This window comes from Corythoichthys intestinalis, chromosome 10 (assembly GCF_030265065.1).
Source record: "Corythoichthys intestinalis isolate RoL2023-P3 chromosome 10, ASM3026506v1, whole genome shotgun sequence".
NCBI lineage: Eukaryota > Metazoa > Chordata > Actinopteri > Syngnathiformes > Syngnathidae > Corythoichthys > Corythoichthys intestinalis.
In genome coordinates, this window is record NC_080404.1 from 52,233,582 (window position 1) to 52,253,390 (window position 19,809).

Consider the following 19,809-nt stretch of genomic DNA (forward strand, 5'->3'; position numbering starts at 1 on the left):
AACACAATGCGGCACTAGGGACTCAAATCCTGCACTGCCAGACGTGTCCCCCTGCTGGAGGCAGTACAAGTCCAGGCCCGTCTGTGGTTCGCTAGAGAGCATTTGGATGATCCAGAAGAGGACTGGGAGAATGTGTTATGGTCAGATGAAACCAAAATAGAACTTTTTGGTAGAAACAAGGTTCTTGTGTTTGGAGGAGAAAGAATACTGAATTGCATCCGAAGAACACCATACCCACTGTGAAGCATGGGAGTGGAAGCATCATGCTTTGGGGCTGTTTTTCTGCAAAGGGACCAGGAGGACTGATCTGTGTAAAGGAAAGAATGAATGGGGCCATGTATCGAGAGATTTTGAGTGAAAATCCCCTTCCTTCCATCAGCAAAGGCATTGAAGATGAGACGTGGCTGGGTCTTTTAGCATGACAATGATCCCAAACACACAGCCAGGGCAAAAAAGGAGTGGCTTCGTAAGAAGCATTTCAAGGTCCTGGAGTGGCTTAGCCAGTCTCCAGATCTCAACCCCATAGAAAATCTGTGGAGGGAGTTGAAAGTCCGTGTTGCCCAACGACAGCCCCAAAACATCACTGCTCTAGAGGAGATCTGCATGGAGGAATGGGCCAAAATACCAGCAACAGTGTGTGAAAAGCTTGTGAAGAGTTACAGAAAACGTTTGGCCTCCGTTATTGCCAGCAAAGGCTACATAACAAAGTATTGAGATGAACTTTTGGTATAGACCAAATACTTATTTTCCACCATGATTTGCAAATAAATTATTTAAAAATCAAACAATGTGATTTTCTGTTTTTTTTTTTCCACATTCTGTCTCTCATGGTTGAGGTTTACCCGTGTTGACAATTACAGGCCTCTCTAATATTTGCAAGTGGGAGAACTTGCACAATTTGTGGTTGACTAAATACTTATTTGCCCCACTGTAAATAACTTTGTGCTCATAAAAAAATACCATTGTTTAAAAAAAAAAATCCAACAAAAATATAAGCAGTTACTCAAAATGTTTTCACCAAATACTTCTTTGCTTGTCCTTGAGTACATTTTTGGACAACTATTTCAACTTTTATTTGAGTAATAATATTTGGAAGTAACGGTACTCTTAGGGGCAGTTTACATGGCGACTCTCCGAGAAGACGAAAAATTTCATGTTTGCATTTATATGGTTCCATTTCCATTCAAACAATATCGCAATTCCGCATGAAAACGATGTAGTATTCATGCCAGGCCCTAGGCGGCAGTGCAGATTTACAAGGCGACAGCGAATGATGCACTTTGACCTCCTCAGCCCGGAAGACAACATGCCCGCCCTCTCCAAGCAATGGCATTTTCTTTTGTTCAAAAAGGCACAACAATGGAAACATTCCACATATTTAAGTTAAAAACATTATGAAAACAGTCAATTAAAGCCGACGTTCCGCCATTTGCTCTTTTTAATGTTTAATAGCACCGCTGCGCACGCCCATGTGACGTGCGCGAGTCCTTACGTCATCGAAGCGAAGGCGGTTTCCGTGCATATGAATGCGCTGCGACCCCCGTAATCGAATTCTTCCACTTGGGAGGCAGGATTCAGAATTTTTCGTCTTTGCCTTTCGTCTTCGCCGACACCATATGCACGCGAGGCAATTCCGCTACTCAGTCATTGCGACTTCATGTCGCAAAGTCGCCATGTAAACTGCCCCTTACTTGAGTAAAATTTTTGGCTACTCTACCCACCTTTGATCAGTACTAAGTGAGAATGTGTGGCGGATCGTGCACGTTTGGATCGAGTTTGTGGTGATGAATATGTTCCAACAGCCTTTACAAAAGCTAGTAACCAAGTGACATAAGCATTTGTTTTCCCAGGTTAAGGATTGTGGTTTCGTCACACCAGGGGGCAATCACAATCTTGTTGTTTTTTTAAATGGGTGACCTGAGTTAGCATAAAACTGCAGGAAGTTAAAAAGGAAACTGCTCTAGGTTAGGGTTAGCGTACCCTGGAAAGAAAAACATTAAGAGTGTACCGGTTTATTGTATATACATGTCTTTTTGGAACTATTGGTGTAAAACTATCAGCAGACACCACAACAATACTTGTTCCGACTTTTGCACTTTCGTGTCTTGAAAACAACTGCATTACTCATCTCATCATGAAATCTCCGCGGTTGGTTTATTTTGCTTGGCCCAGTCAGCATAGAAAGTTGCAAAATCCCTGGTGCCGCTAAACTGTTTCCAGCCCGTATGTACGCTCGCTCACTTTGAAACACACTATTCTCATGTGGGTTGAATTGCATTACACAATTGCGTGTAATGCATCGTGTGCACACCCATTCTTCAGAAGACTGTTTCATGTTAAGTGACATATATAGCTATTACCATAATAAAGAACACAAGCACATCTACTTGAGTGTTACAACTCTGAGTGTGCCTTAGCTGAAGTGGTGTGTTTGCAGTGCGCACAGTTTGTAGTATCAGGTTAGCGCCCCGCATACATCGTCGGCATGTTTGTCCCTAAAATTACACGGCGCTTCAAAAATAGACAATATGCAAACACCAGTTGATTTTTGTGTTTGCACAACCGAGTCTATTTGAAGAGGTCGGAAAAAGGCTAGCGCGGCCTGCCCAAGTCTGAAACTAGTCCAAATTCATTTAGCCTAATGTTATCTGTGCGAAAGGCTATGTTTCAAGTCATGTCACAGACATAATGACACCAAATTAATTGGGGTATGTTTCCTGTTTGAAATTCGGACGGGCTTGAGACTTGGCTCAAATGAATTAAGACATGGGTGGGGAACCTACATTCCGCGGGCTCTTTATGGCCCATGAGACAATTACGCACACTATTTAAATATACGAGGAACGTTTAACCAACTTGCATCCAATGGTTGCGTCATATTTTTTCATCAAGCGAGTAGAGCTCTTTTGATTCCCCAGCCTTGAATTAAAGGGAACCTCGGACTTAAAGACTTGTAGGCTCTAATAAGCATACCTGTCAACCCGAGGCCGTTGGCAATCTTACAAATAGTGACGTATGCCCTTACAAATTGGTGACTAATCTTACAACGTTGTATATAGCGTGCAATATGAAACAAAAATAAAACTCAATTTTTAAATGAATATGAATTTATATGTAATATTGTAACTAGGGTTGTTTTCTGATCATGTTTTTTTGCTCCCGATCCGATCGTTTTAGTTTGAGTATCTGCCGATCCCGATATTTCCCGATCCGATTGCTTTTTTTTTTGCTCCCGATTCAATTCCAATCATTCCCGATAATTTTTCCCGATCGTATACATTTTGTCAATGCATTAAGAAAAAAATGAATAAAACTATATATACATTCAACATACAGTAAATAAGTACTGTATTTGTTTATTATGACAATAAATCCTCAAGATGGCATTTACATTATTAACATTCTTTCTGTGAGAGGGATCCACGGATAGAAAGAGTAATTCTTAAAGGACAGATGTGACTTTGTATATTGTGACTAAATATTGCCATCTAGTGGATTTTTATGAGCTTTCAGTAAATGATAATTCAGGCATTTAACTTCTGCCCAAATGCATGATGGGAAGTGCACCCATGACTGTGCGTAGTGCTACCAATTCATATATCTTCTCTGCGGTGGGAAATAACATAGGGTGTTAAAAAAAAGATCAATTATTACAGTGTTTCCCGCGAAATTTCTAATTGTAGGGAGAGGGATTTCAAGGCTATAGCCAATTAAAAAAAGGTTCCAAAGGCTGCCAAAATTCACTCTGCTCATTAAACGCTGCCGATTAGCTCTCGTTATTCAGCAGGTAAAAGGGCACCATTACAGATTCAGCGTCAGTCATGCAGCGCATGCAATAATTGCGTTAAATTTTTTAACGTGACTTTGTAAAAAATCAATTACCGCTGTTATCGAGATAAACTTGATAACCCTACCTTACGCCTAAACTAAAGACTCTGGATGAGTGTAATATATTATGTCTGTAACGTTAAAAACAATTAGAAAACGATTTAATTAAAAAATATGCTGTATACAGGCATGTCCGATATTTTTTTGCCGATTCCGTTACTTTGAAAATGACGTGATCGGACCCGATCGATCGGCATCCTGATCGATCGGGACATCTCTAATTGTAACATATAACCTGGTGCAATCAAAGAACAATCAATATCTTCAGCTACATAATGATTAATAAAATTTAACAGTGACTTTTGTTATAATTGTATGTAGCATTTTTGGCAATTTCTATCATGTCTTGATGGCTGCACTTCAGCTCGCAGTTCAGTTTGACTTGAAGGTAGCTCGTTAGTGTGTCCAATATAAATTAAATAGGTCAATTGATAAAATTAACTTACCATTTCTTTTGCTAATTCTGAGAAGTGATCAGCAATAGTTGCGGGCAAATTGTGTTCGGCAACAAATTGGCAGAATGAAATCTCCGCTTTCGCCACTTTTCATTCCGCAGACTTCATCTTTATGAGCAGTGTAGTTAATCTTACTCCTAAAAAGTAACTAATTAGTTACAAATGACTTCTCCCAAAAAGTAATTGAGTTACTAACTCAGTTACCTGAAAGTAAAAGTAATTAGTCACTTGGCAAAGTAACTGGTGTTACCTTTCATGTTTTTTTTTTCCATTTAAGAAAAAAAAAAATAGTAACCTTTGCTATGTTTGGAAATCGTTTAATATTGTGACTCAACTGTTAAAGTTCTTAAAATTGCTACCATTTTTGCTTTAGTTCCCTTCTGTCTACTTTCGACATGTTAAAGTTTTAAAGATAGATAAAGATAGATTCAAGTCAAGATTTTGCCAATTTTAGATAAAAAGTTACTTAAGTTCGCAAGGAAGGTTCACTACAACAGAGCCTTTCTGAGAAGTCTACTGCTTCAAAATGGCGGCTGTTTATTAACGTAGCCGTCTGTCATTTCGCATGTAGTTCTATAAGCATTTGATATCTAGGCGTAGATTGTAGGCTGTCGGCTACAGTCAGGAAATATTGGAGCCACCTAGCCTAGCATCGCGTTTGCTATAGCGTCACAACACTCTTCTCTCTCAGTGTCTCTGACTTTTCTCGCGTCATTCAACCAACGTAGTAACGCATCGTAACGCACATTGTCTCGTTGCCGAAACGGTGACAAAATCCGAACGGAGGGGGAAAAAAATGCACAAAAAACATACAGATTTTGAACGTACGGCGTACACATTTAAAAATCAGTGCTCACTTGTACAAATGACGCCGAAACCGTACAACTTGACAGGTATGAATAAGCCACAATTGTTCTGTGTGACTAAAATATGTTATTAGAAATACATATGGCGGAAAACACAGACAAGGCTGAAAAAGCAGTTTCTGCTCTTGCATCCCTCTTTAAAATAAACTGCTGTATTTTAAGCCAAAAGAACTGTTGTGTTTGATAGAACAATATGTCTATATGCTGCCAAAGCAGATTCATGGCGCATTAAGTCCCCGAACTATTTTTAATTTGTCCGTTTTACCCTGGAAACCCCCATTTACAGACGTCACACAACCGTTTTTGTCTAAACCTAGCCATAAAAAATAGGTAAGTAATTATATTTATTATTTAAAATGTCATTTTTAGCTTAGAAACATTAATTAATGTCCAACATTTCATTAAAAAAAAAAAAAAAAAAAACTTTAAAAAATTATTCACTCGTGTATTTTAAACTTTTAAACAAATTACGTCACAATGAAAAATTTGGCGTCTGTAAATAAGTCACGGATATCTACCCCATAACTATCGCTTATAGTATTTTTTTTGTTACTGTCGCATTTTCTCCTATATGTTAGATGATAAATAATGGATCCAAACAAAAAAATTCGAAAAAAACATTTAAAAGGGTAAGTATATGAAAAAGAAAATCTCGACCACTCCTTGATGTCTGCGATTTCTGCATCACGACCCTTGTGGTATTACCATGTTTCACGCATAAAATCCCCAAAAAATCCAGCTGTGGCCATTCACAGCTGTGTCCTGACACTCAGTGATACATGCCACATGGAGTTTTTGGATGGAAACAAGGGAAGTACGCGATAATATCTCGTTAAAGTCATGGCGTCTGTAATTCTGCTCTCACCTCCCGATAGGGTTTTGCTGTTCAAAAAAATCATTTTTTTAAATGCCCTCCTGTTCAAAAATTTTCTTCCCCCAGAAAATTGAGATTTTAAGCTTTCCAATGATGTATCACACATGCATATTGGACAATTTTGAGTTTGGCCAAATTGGGGGTCCAAGAGCGGAACTTTAAGTGCCACCTTAAACAGCATATGACACGAGAAAAAAAGTCTTAAATGGCATTATTATGTGAATTAGAATCATATTTTGAGACGATTCGACTATATACAACAATTTAGCAAAGCGCAGGTGACGAGAAATTAGTCTTTTAATCTGCCGGTTAGCCACGCCTACCATTATAGGGCTTTAGCGTCCCCAACAGGTGGATGACGTCAGCGGTAGACTGGGCTCATCGGTTTTACTACTCAGCCCATTGAGGGGGAATTATTCAGAACGAGGAAAACGCGACGAAGAGAGCGGCAAAATGTCATTGTTTCTGTCTCTTTACTTCAATATTTTTACAGGATATTGTTTTTATCCAAGTATTTTCCCCAATAGCTATATAAATGGCTTGAGATGGACCAGTCAGCCCGTCGAGGGGGAACTATTCACATTGAGGAAAACGAGACGAAGAGAGCGGCAAAATGTCATTGTTTCTGTCTCTTTACTTCAACATTTTTACAGGATATTCTTTTTATCCAAGTATTTTCCCCAATTGCTAAATAAATGGCATGGTCATGACAAATAACAGTCTTGTGCTGAATGCAATATGAAATAATAAAAATGCATTTATTCAGGACGACATGGCAAAATTCCATAATGGTCAAAACTGTCGACTTCACTTTTACTGTCGCACCTCCCGAACGATATTTTATGACACGTAATCGGACATATGTCATTTCCCTTCCCCGGCTTCGGAGAATGTAAACAAACCAGAAGGCGTGACAGCTAGCCGACATGCTAACCCGAACCGAGTGATGTTTCAAAGTCTTCGAAGCGGAAAATCACACATAACTATCCTGGATTATTTGACATGACGACCTGGTGTTGTGCCGAAAAATAGCCGCCCCGCACAACACCGGCGGAGAGCAATTTACAGTTCGTTCCCCGGAGGAGGGTGGCTGGAGTTCTTGTGCAGCTAACGTGCTGCTGCTAATGAGCATTAGGAGAGCTTTTTACATGCCTATCAATGATCAAACGTAAGTAGTACTTCATTTAAAGAAAGTTTGTAGTGTTTACTTTGTAATCGCTGTATTTGTATTTGACATAATACAAAACAAGATGTTTACTCACTTCCTCGTAAATCCAATGGTCCCACAGTAAATATCCACGGTGAATGGGAACCTTTTGAAACTCCAAAAAGGCGCATACGCCTCTCCCTCATACAGAATGATTTTTTCTGCAGCCGTTTGGCTGGCGTGATGCGAAAAATAAACGTATTAATCCGCAAAATCAGCTGAATCCTTCGTCCTCATACACAACAGTACACTGTAGCGTGAAGAGGACGTCTTCTACCGTACACGTCACAGCGCCCTCCTCCTCAATGCAAGACCGAAGCCGGAAGTCACTCATTTTCCTGGCGCGGGATTCAAAAAACTAAATAAAAATAGCGATCGCTTCCACACACATCCAAGCGGCCCATATCATTCAGAGGCATAAAATACCACGTGTATTATGAAATAAACATGCTTTTTCGTGTCACAGGCACCTTAAGTGTTTTCCGCCATATATTTATTTATTTATTTATTTTGCTCGCTCGCCAGTGCCCCGCTGTGCCCCAGTATTGTATTAGGTCTAGTGACGCCCCTGGTGTATCCTGCTAGAATAGTCTGTGCACTAACATTCCTTGTGCAGGCATGCATCCAGCTCGGTTACTTGAAACACACTAAAACACGAGATTGTTACACATAAATGTCACCTCATTGCGTTGCAGCTGAAAGAAGTTGTTGAGATAGTTAGAGTTGAGGGAAGAGCTCAAGTCGGCTGAGGCGGGACTCTTGCTGAAGTTGAGATCCGGGTGGGAAGAGTTGGCTTCGGGTCTGAAGGCGTCAAAGGCGCTGGTCTGGTGGTGGGGGTCTTGTAAAGAGAGATAGACCCAGTTGAGGAGTTGCGCAGGCTGGTACACGGAGGCACTCGTGTCTATGGCAGACAATAAGCTCATCTTCAATCCAAAGGGCTGAACTCGACTTGCCACCGCTGATACTTTCAATGGAACTCGTTCCTTGGTGACTTTTTCCTCGGGCTGAAAAGTCGAGTTCTCCTTTTTGATCCCCCCTTCAAAAAAGCCCCTCACGCCCGGAGCCTGGCCCCAGTTAAGTCTTAGTCAAAAGTCATAGCGCTAACATGTATGTAGTATTAAAAGTTTCCCCCTGCTCCCCATGATCCACTATCTGCCTTTATTGCAGCGGGGCTGAGAGAGCCGCTTTGAATATTAAATGAGGGCGGGCCTAAATCGTCGAGGACTCTGGCCAATCAGCGCTCGGTGCTAATGAATATTCATAAGGACGATTTGAGCCAAATGTTTCGGCCAAGTTTTCGCTGAACTCCACAACCACCTCCATAAATTATTTATCACAATAGCTAGCCAGATTTTGGACCACATTTATTGTCTTACTTAGTAAAGACGACTCATACGTGGCGGTGTGAAATTCACGACTTTAATGAGCTCTCGGTGAGGTTTTACCATCTTTCCGTTCAAATACTGTCCCTATTTTTTTATGGATGACTAAACAAATGATAACGACAGTATTTTTTACGTTTAAAATTCATAAATTTACGTGTAAATTATAGCACCTAAAAAAAAACAGCCTGCAGGTGGAAGACAGCACCACCAGACGCGATAACCTGTAAAATGGCTCCCTCATGTGGCAAATTTTGAAAATGTATATCAATCAACTAATATAATTTTATTTTATTTTTTTTTCTTTGCAGCGCTTCAAAATCAAATTACAACGGAGACCCAGTGGTTCTTAACTTTGCTAAAGGCAGGGCCGGCCCAGCCCATTTGGGGGCCCTAAGCAAAATAATGCCAAGGGGCCCATATTTTTGGCACACCATTGGATGCAGATGCAGACATGAAATGTAATTTTCCAATGTGAAAATTAACTGCAAAACCCTAAATTTTTTGTATTAATTTGAAATTTGAAGAAATTACAACTTAGAATTTGCTTGCTTGCTTAGCTATATCGGTTTTGAATTGGGGGGGGGGGGGGGTAAAAAAAAGGGTTCGGTGAATGCACATGTGAAACTCGTGGGGTTTGGTACCTTTAGCCAGGGCCGGCCCAACCTATACGCAGACTATGCAGCTGCTTAGGGCCTTTGACCACTAGGGCCCCCCCAATTTGGCAATTGTTTAATTTATATTCTATTTTGTTTACCACAGTTTGCTTTATTTGACTTTTGTGAGTTTTGATACTTAATTTCAAGCTTGGAAAAATAAAAGTTCTTCCTTAACTTCTTTTTTCCCCCTCTTTTAGAAAAAGGTTTGGCGCTATCTACTGTAAGTCCTGACAATCATTTGGGGTGAGAAGTTTGAAGTATGCAGTGCAACAAAAATGATTAATATACAAAATATTGACGTATGGGTTGGATTGCATGTATGGGTTTCACAGTACACTGTGATGAAATGGTGTGGCAAAAATACGGGCCCCTTGGCATTATTTTGCTTAGGGCCCCCTAATGGGCTCGGCCCTGTCTGCATCGTTTTATTTTTTTGTATTTTACTTCTAACCTGCCATGTTCAACTGCTTAGACATGGAGAATACATGGGAGTTTGATATACAGTGTATCACAAAAGTGAGTACACCCCTCGCATTTCAGCAGATATTTATCTTTTCATGGGACAACACTAACAAAATGACACTTTGATACAATGAAAAGTAGTTTGTGTGCAGCTTATATAATAGAGTTCATTTATTTTCCCCTCAAAATATAGCCACTAATTTCTAAACCCCGGCAACAAAAGTGAGTACACCGCATGGGAACTACGTACATCCATAAATGTCCAAATTAAGTACTGCTTGTCATTTTCCCTCCAAAATGTCATGTGACCCGTTACAGGAGTGCTGTCAGCATTGCTGCAGAGATTGAAGAGGTGGAGGGGTCATTCCCACCACCATGCTTGACTGTAGGCATGACCAGTGTTGTTAATAACGGCGTTACAATATAACGGCGTTATTTTTTTTCAGTAGTGGGTAATCTAATTAATTACTTTTCTCATCTTGGCAACGCCGTTACCGTTACTGAGGACGGAAAGGCATGCGTTACTATATTGGTCGAAAAGTCTGAGGGAGACGGACTCACCGAGACGACAGAGCAGAGCAGGAGTGCGGAGGAGGCAAGAAAGTTTTGACGCCGAGCAAACGCGATGCTAGGTAGCTCCAATAAAACATGTTGTAGCCGATAGCCTACAAACTATGCCCGCATGTTATGGTAGATATGGTAGACATGGTAGATATTACATGTACTGTATATAGATATAACTAGATGCAAAATGACAGACATGGCACTAAATGAGTTAGTAGACAGCCGCCATCTTAAAGCAGTAGACTTTTTCGGACGGCTCTGTTGTAGAGAACCTTCCTAGCGAACCTAAGTAACTTTTTATCGAAAATACTTCTAAACCGGCAAAAACTTGACTTGAATCTATCTTTAAATGATGAAACAGTTTTAAAACTTTCATATGTCGAAAGTAGAGAGAACTAATGCAATAATGGGAGCAATTTTAACAACTTTTAACAGTTGATTCAGGGTAAAGGGTAAATTAGGGTAAAGAATTGGGCTCGGGCCAATTGTACCAAAAACCTTCACAAAAAACTTCACATAGTGTGGCCAATGTTTTTTTTTTTTTTTTTGAGGGAAAAAAAAAAAAAGTAATTATCACCAATTACTTTGCCAAGTAACTAATTACTCTTACATTCAGGTAATTGAGTTACTAACGCAATTACTTTTTGGGAGAAGTAATTTGTAACTATAATTAATTACTTTTTTTCAGTAAGATTAACAACACTGGGCATGACACACTTTTACTCCTCACCTGGTCGCTGCAACACATGCTTGAGACCATCGGAACCAAACAAATTAATCTTCGTCTCATTAGACCAGACATGTCCAAAGTCCGGCCCTGGGGCCAAATGCGGCCCGTGGTCAAATTTCATCCGGCCCCCAGCCTCTGTCATAAAATCAATAACGTCTGGCCCGAACACAGACTTAGTAGCTTACACACAAAATGCTGCCCCTCATTTACCCACTAAAAGGGAGCAGCACTTTAACCCTTTATTGCCAAATGTATCACATTTGATACAACTGGACAAAAAATGGACACCCGCCTTAGATCATTTATTTTTGATACCGTTTGAGGCTAAAACTAAGTATTTTACTTTTAAATTGCAGCAGCCAGTCCCCCCCCCCCCCCCCCCATATCATTCAGCCCTAGCTTCAACACAAAATATTTCCAAACAACCAACTTTTATTTTTGAGCAAAAATTTAACAACTTAATGAACAAAACACTCATATGCGCGCCTTCATTTGTCTCATATCAACATCTAAAAGAACAACTTTTGGACAATAAAGATATTTTAACTTTTTCATTAATGACGAAGGGTAAATGTACAGCAAATTTAAATTCGATTGTCACTAAAAAGCCGTTGGACATGGCAGCCAATTAATTACAAACAAAAGGTGCTTTGCTTTTATTTCATAGCAACTCTAGACAATTGCAGTGTAACAAAATGCACAAACGCTGGATTATGAGATTAGCACTGTGCTGGAAAAGCATGTTTACAATACATTGCGATTTTGTTTTGCTAAAGCTAATCAGTCAACTGTAACGTGAGTCGGAAGCTGCGTTCAAGACCATGCGACAATTGTGCCAGTGTTCTAAGTGTCCTGGTAGAAGGGGTTGCTGATAGGGTCGCTATCCTTCTCCTCCAACGCGTTCCTGACGGCGCACACGAAGCTTTCCACCCCGTTGGTATTCTGGTCGATGTGTTTGTGACTTTCTCCTGCCTCCATTTGATTTCCGGGTTGCAGTTTCCAAAAATACTCGACGGCTCCTCCGTCGGTGGATCCGTTGCAGTGTAACGTGCACTTCTCGGAAAAGGCCGAGCACGTCACCGGGCTCAAGTGCACTTTCGGTTTGTCCAGGGGTTTGACGATGGTGGCAACGAAGACGTCGTCCATCTCCACATAGTTGAGCGACAGCGTGAACCTGCCCGCATCCGTTGCGACTGCATTCTTAATCATTAGCACACCGGTTGTCACGTCCAGGATCGTTCGGTTTTTGAAGTCTTTGCCGTAGTAGTCGACTTTGACGCCACTCCTGTCGATCCAATCGGCCAAAAGATCGTCGTTCCGCTTCCACTCCAGGATATTGATAGGACCTTGAATTTTGGGGTCGAGTTTCAATGCACTGCCCTCGGTAAATGGGACGGTAACGTCCCGCCCGACGGCGGAGAGCAGGAGCGAGGACAACATTAGAGAAAAAAGCAACTCCCGCTTCATAATCGGTCACCGAGTGGATTTTAAAAAACTCAAAATGAAGTCTCACTCACTCCAGAATATGTAGGCTCATGTTCGACAAACAGAAAAAACACAACGCGCCGAGTTGGCGCGCCGATTCGCAGTAGCAACTCGGACTACGCCCTTTGATCAGTTGTCTACGTTGATGCCTGACGAAAAATATCAGTCTTGAAGTCCAATGGGACTTTGATCGTCTCCGTAAATGCGGTTGAACGATGAACAAAAGTAAAAAAGGAGAAAATGCGTTATTTGAGCGTTACTTTATCACGCACAAATGGTCTTTGGTACACTTTATAAACTCAATTTTAATCAGGCGCACAGAGGTCAGCATTTTTGAAACCGAAACTAACTTCTGGTGCTGGCAGTGAGACAATGGGGAGGGCGGTGTACATAAACCATGATAACTCCAAAGGGGAGACTTGAACCCTTAATAAAGCAAATGACGTCTTTTGGTCATTAAAAAGGGAATTAATTGTAAAGCAAAGCAATATAATGCTGATAAAAACTATGTTAATGAAATTAAACTGAGTCAAAACAAACACACTCTAAAGTACAGTTCTTTCATAGTGTTTAACTCATTGTATGCCATTGACAGTGATAGACGTCCCAATTCATTTAAACTGGGTGCACTGGCCTTAAATGCTTATCTGCATTAAAGAAGCCAAGACAGTGTGCACATTTAAGATTAGATTAAAAACGTCCCTATTCAACAAAGCTTATGGTCAGGATAGTTGAAGCCTCCTGACTGTCCATATTTCAATCTGTACCTCAAAGTTCCTCAAGGCAAAGAAGATCAAGATCCTCCAGGACTGGCCAGCCCAGTCACCAGACATGAACAGGATGAAAGAGGAAGCATGGAAGACGAAACCCAAGAATATTGATGAACTCTTGGAGGCATGCAAGACTGCTTTCTTTGATGTTCCTGATGACATCATCAATAAATTGTATGAATCCTTGCCGAAGCCCATGGAAGTCAGACAAAATATTCAATTTGGATCTCACAGCACCACTACTTAATTCGCTTATTTCGCTTATGTTATGTAACATATTTTTGTATTTGAAGTAGATTTTTTGTTCAATTTTCACACTACTTTCGGTAGGCGACAAAACTTTTGTCTTGCCAAAATTTGACCTTTATGTCTTCATTAAATGATCAATCTTTTTTCAGTGAAACAAATATATTTTTGTTCATTCAACATTTGGGAGGGTCTTAACTTTCATATGAGCCATTTCTGAAACCAATTGAATAATTAAAAGTCAGGTTATTAGCAATTGTTTCTACAAAATGGATTAGCGACCATACTTTTGTCAAGGACTATATGACCTCCTACCTATGGAAATGAGAGCGACTACTACAGTAGAAATGTTGAAAGCTCTCCTTCAAATTCATTTTTACACACTGGTATTTGGCAGAAAAAATTAGGCCTACTGCTATTTTTCTCCTCCTATAACTATAAACTTGTCTGAAATGGACTGTAAGAGAATAAGCGTTTCAGTGCTCTGTTGACGGCCACAGACATCCAAACTATTCTGACTGCGAAAGCAAGATTGAACGTCAATGGCCATCAAAGCCAACCAATGAGTTGATGTTTTCAATTGAGAAGAATGACTAACTGAATGTCTCCCAGCAAGTTTGGCATATTAAGAAAAGTAAAGGTACAAAAGCAGTGAGTCGACTTGACTTTTTTATTTTCCATTTGCGTGGCTTTGACATGGGATGAAAAGTGTCACGTCGGTTCCATCCACATTTTAAATATATTGTGCTACATTTCAAGATATATTCTTTTATGAGTAAAAAAATAAAGATGCTAACGAGTGTTGCGCCGATGGCATATTTTGGCTCCCGATACGGATTCTGTCTAGTATCCGCCAATGCCAATATTGAACCGATACTGCGTTTTGTGAAAAAAGATCATTTTTTGGTAAAGTAATTGCCACCGTGGCTTGGTCAGACACTACTTAAAGGAGCAATATGTAAGATTGGTGGCCAAAAATGATACTGCAACCTGGATCAAAATACTGAAGGGCACAACAGCCTTTTGGGCTGCCAGATAAGTGCTGCGCAATAGAGAATCAAGCTACATTATCATACCAACATTGCCTTTCAGTCAGAAACTGAAAATGAAATTTCTCGAGAAATTGTGTGTGGAGCTTTTGCTGTGCTGGTCAGTATTCTTGTCGTACAAGTACACGCACTTGTAGTACAAATTCACGTAAGTACACACACTTGTAGTACAAATTCACGCAAGTATATGTACTTGTAGTACAAGTACACGCGTGGGTAGTGCAAGTACACACACTTGTAGTACAAATACACCTAAGTACATGCACTTGTAGTTCAAGTAAACATGCTTGTAGTCAGGGCCCGCCCAGGCCATTTGGGGGCCCTAAGCAAAATAATGCCAAGGGGCCAATATTTTTGAAAAAATGTATTAAAATTGTAACTTTATGTGCATCTTTCTTGATTCTTGATCTCATAACTATGTACACGACATTGCCAAGCATTACCTTGAATTGTACATTTGGGGAAGTCATCATCTTGCGAAGAGGACGGCACTCCACCTCCAATTCCAAGATGCTTCTCAATAGCTCCTTTGAACCTTCCAAAGTAATTGTATTATTACCTTGATTTCTTTTCTTCTCCAATTTTCTTCTTCTTTCGTTTCTCAGCTCAAGAAGGATAAATTGTCTTCGACATATTCTTGCATCTATTTTCCAAACAAGTTTGAGCACCAATCATGGCAAAGCAAGTTCAACCTCACTCCCCAGGTTGCCAGATTGTAATGACAAGATAATGGATGTTTGCATAGGTAAACGGCAATGCGATCCACATTATTCATGATGCTCTATTAACAACGTATAAAATGAGGTTGCCAGATTGGGGGCCCCCTAGTGGTGGCCCAAAGCAGCTGCATAGTCTGCGTATAGGCTGAGCCGGCCTTGCTTGTAGTGCAAATACAACTTAGTGCAAGTACAAGTAAGTACACATACTCGTAGTACAAGTACACGCACAGTTAGTACAAGTACACGTGCAGGTAGTACAAATACACGCAGGTACACGCACTTGTAGTACAAATACACCTAAGTACATTCACTTGTAAGTTCAAGTACACGTGCTTGTAGTACAAGTACACGCGTGGGGAGTACAAGTACACACATTTGTAGTACAAATACACCTAAGTACATGCACTTGGACAACAAGCACATATGCTTGTAGTACAAATACACGCAAGTGCACACGCTTGTAATACATGTACACGCAAGTATACACGCTTGTAATACAAGTACACGTACTTGTAGTACAAATACACCTAAGTACATGCATTTTTGGTACAAGTACACATGCTTGTAGTACACGTACACGCACTTTTAGTACAAATACCCCTAAGTACATGCACTTTTGGTACAAGTACACATGGTTGTAGTACAAGTACACGTGCTTGGAGGACAAATACTCATAGTACAAGTACACGCGCAGGTAGTACAAGTACAGTAGACACGCTTCAGGTACAAATACACGCAAGTACATGTACGTATAGTACAAATACAGGCAAGTACATCTACGTGTAGTACAAGTATAGGTAAGTACATGCACGTGTAGTACAAGTAAAGGCAAGTACATGCACGTGTACTACAAGTACAGGCAAGTATATGCAAGTGTAGTACAAGTACAGGCAAGTACATCTACGTGTAGTACAAGTACAGGCAAGTACATGCACGTGTAGTACAAGTACAGGCAAGTATATGCACGTGTAGTACAAGTAAAGGCAAGTACATGCATGTGTAGTACAAGTACATGCATGTGTAGTACAAGTACATGCACGTGTAGTACAAGTACAGGCAAGTACATGCACGTGGAAACAAGTACATGCACGTGTAGTACAAGTACAGGCAAGTCCATGCACGTGTAGTACAGGTACATGCACGTGTAGTATAAGTGCCCTACTTGTAGTACATGTACCTTGTAGTACATGTACACGCAAGTACATGTACTTGTAGTACAAGTACACGCGCTTGTAGTACAACAACACGCAAGTACACATGCGAATGAACGTTCATTCGCTGTTACCCTCCCACTTCATTGGACGTCAACTTGTGATTAACTTATTGAAATTCACAGAAGTGCTCCATTTTTTCCTGGTTTGTGCGTAGCTAGCAGCCATTTTAGGTAGGGCGACACGACATGTGGTTAGAAACTATATAAAACTATATGATATTTCTTGGTACTCCTGAATACCGTTGATTTCATTTTAGTGTCATATCGGTGCAACACTAATGCTAACAGTATTCCCTTAGCAACGACTAAGTACAATGACAACAAACATTTTTGCGTCCTTTTCTATTTACATTCCAACACAAGAACTCAAATTTCGATAGGGGTTGTGTCGGGTTATGAAATCCACAGCACTTTTGACAACTTTCAACGTGTCACAACATCTGAAGGAGTTTGTACAAAACGCACAAGAAACACGGCACTCCAAGTTCACGCCATTTTCTAGAACATTCGTACAAAGTGATGAATACAGTATTATTGAAAAATGTGTCATATCAAATGGGGCGGGGGTAATCTCTTACATTACATAAGTTTGAAATTAAAATGTTTATCAAAATGCATTTCTTCATATTTTATATTTTCTAGTATATGTTACATTACGTAATATGTATAAATGCTGTGCAGTAATTTAGCTGCTATGTACTTTACGTAGCACTGAACCGCCTCTGTTAAAAAAGATAATATTGAGCATCTCTTGAGGATGTATTTTCCAATCAGTTTCACGCAAAAAAATTGTGAATATTACGCCACTTACAGTTGTGGTCAAAAGTTTACATACACTTGTGATGAACATAATGTCATGGCTCTTTTGAGTTTCCAGCTATTTCTACAACTCTGATTTTTCTCCGATAGAGTGATTGGAACAGATACTTCTTTGTCACAAAAACATTCATGAAGTTTGGTTCTTTTATGACTTTATTATGGGTTAACAGAAAAAGTGATCAAATCTGCTGGGTCAAAAATATACAAACAGCAACACGAATTAGCAATTTCTTGTGAGTGATTATTGACTTGAACAATCATTGACTTGAACAAGTCAGTAAAGTCACTTGGGGCCATTTCAAAGCACCTGCAGGTCCCAAGAGCAACAGTGCAAACAATTGTTTGTAAGTATAAAGTGCATGGCACTGTTTTGTCACTGCCACGATCAGGAAGAAAACGCAAGCTATCACCTGCTGCTGAGAGAAAATTGGTCAGGAGGGTGAAGATTCAACCGAGAATCACCAAAAAGCAGATCGGCCAAGAATTAGAAGCTGCTGGAACACAGGTGTCAGTGTCCACAGTCAAGCATGTTTTGCATCTCCTTGGACTGAGAGGCTGCCGTGCAAGAAGGAAGCCCTTGCTCCAAAAGCGGCACCTTAAGGCTCGACTGAAGTTTGCTGCTGATCCCATGGACAAAGATAAGACCTTCTGGAGGAAAGTTCTGTGGTCAGACGAAACAAAAATCGAGCTGTTTGGCCACAATGCCCAGCAATATGTTTGGAGGAGAAAAGGTGAGGCCTTTAACCCCAAGTACACCATGCCTACCGTCAAGCACGGTGGTGGTAGTATTATGCTGTGGGGCTGTTTTGCTGCCAATGGAACTGGTGCTTTACAGAGAGTAAATGGGATAATGAAGAAGGAAGATTACCTTCAAATTCTTCAAGATAACCTAACGTCATCAGCCCGAAGATTGGGTCTTGGGCGCAGTTGGGTGTTCCAACAGGACAATGACCCCAAACACACATCAAAAGTGGTAATAGAATGGCTAAATCAGGCTAGAATTAAGGTTTTCCAATGGCCTTCCCAAAGTCCTGACTTAAACCCCATTGAGAACTTGTGGACAATGCTGAAGAAACAAGTCCATGTCAGAAAGCCATCAAATTTAAATGAACTGCACCAATTCTGTCAAGAGGAGTGGTCAAAGATTCAACCAGAAGCTTGCCAGAAGCTTGTGGACGGCTACCAAAAGCGCCTAATTGAAATGAAAATGGCCAAGGGACAGGTTACCAAATATTAGCGCTGCTGTATGTATATTTTTGACCCAGCAGATTTGATCACTTTTTTCTGTTCACCCATAATAAAGTCATAAAAGAACCAAACTTCATGAATGTTTTTTGTGACAAAGAAGTATCTGTTCCAATCACTCTATCAGAGAAAAATCAGAGTTGTAGAAATAACTGGAAACTCAAGAGAGCCATGACATTATGTTCTTCACAAGTGTATGTAAACTTTTGACCACAACTGTATGTTATCGGTCCTTTTAATAATATTTTTGGTGTCGGATTGGGATGTGTGCGTTTGTTTCCACTCCTGTTTTGCCAGTATGCAAAGTTTTGTTACTATTCTAGAGGCCGTAGTTTTCCTTCACAAAGGTATAAAGTTTACTATGGCAATTAGCAAATGTTTGCATTTTACAGTGTTATGTTTACAAGTTATTGAGAGGCCTTTTGGTTATTGATAGGCTTGCTGTTCTATAATTGCCAGGTTAAGAAAGTTGTTTCATGGACCGAGACCACAATAGTCTCTTCTCCTGTTGCACCAAATGTTTTATCTGCTGACAAAGCACAATACCTGTAGGGTTTATGTTTGTTTTAGATCAGTGCTCATTGTTCAGGGGAACACATCGTCAACAATATTGACCGATTGATATACATTAAAAAATCATATATATTACCGGTTATTACAGTGGGGAGAACAAGTATTTGATACAAATCAAATACTTGTTCTCCCCACTGTATATCGGTATCGGCCTTGAGGAGCAGGAAGTTATCGATATCGGTTTCAAAAAATGGATATCGTGCACCCCGACTTATTACACATATTCATTTTGACTTTTCTTTTTACAAATTTGAAAAAAAGGTTTCATTAGGACCTTGTTTTTCAAATTTAGGGATTCTCTGACAATTGCTTCATGTTGGTATTTAATAAGGGCTAAGCAACATTACTCCGTGTGACCCATCATTTCCATTTTCTAAAATGGTGACAATCAACAACAAAAAAGAAAGTTGACTGTGACGGCCGACGCTTCAAGGATAGGTGGAAATTAGACTATTCTTCACTAAAATACGCAAAAACTGTGTCTGCCTCATTTGCAAAGAGACGTCGCTGTTTTTAAAGATTTCATTGTGAGGCAATATTACCAAACAAGACACGCTGACATGTACGATAAGATTACAGGAACGATAGGCAGCGAGAAGTTGA

At 40.1% G+C, this 19,809-nt stretch overlaps 1 protein-coding gene and 1 long non-coding RNA gene across 3 annotated transcripts in view; both read right to left on the reverse strand.

Moving 5' to 3' along the window:
* zcchc24 (zinc finger, CCHC domain containing 24) overlaps positions 1–8,441 on the reverse strand; it is a 149,361-nt gene extending 140,920 nt beyond the window's left edge. Inside the window, exon 1 of the mRNA XM_057849285.1 lies at positions 7,971–8,441. Coding sequence (XP_057705268.1) covers positions 7,971–8,213 — 243 coding nt within the window. The 5' untranslated portion in view covers positions 8,214–8,441. The remainder of the gene's footprint in view (positions 1–7,970) is intronic.
* Positions 1–19,809, reverse strand: part of LOC130923510 (uncharacterized) — a 226,808-nt gene that overhangs the window by 177,143 nt on the left and 29,856 nt on the right. The window lies entirely within an intron of this gene.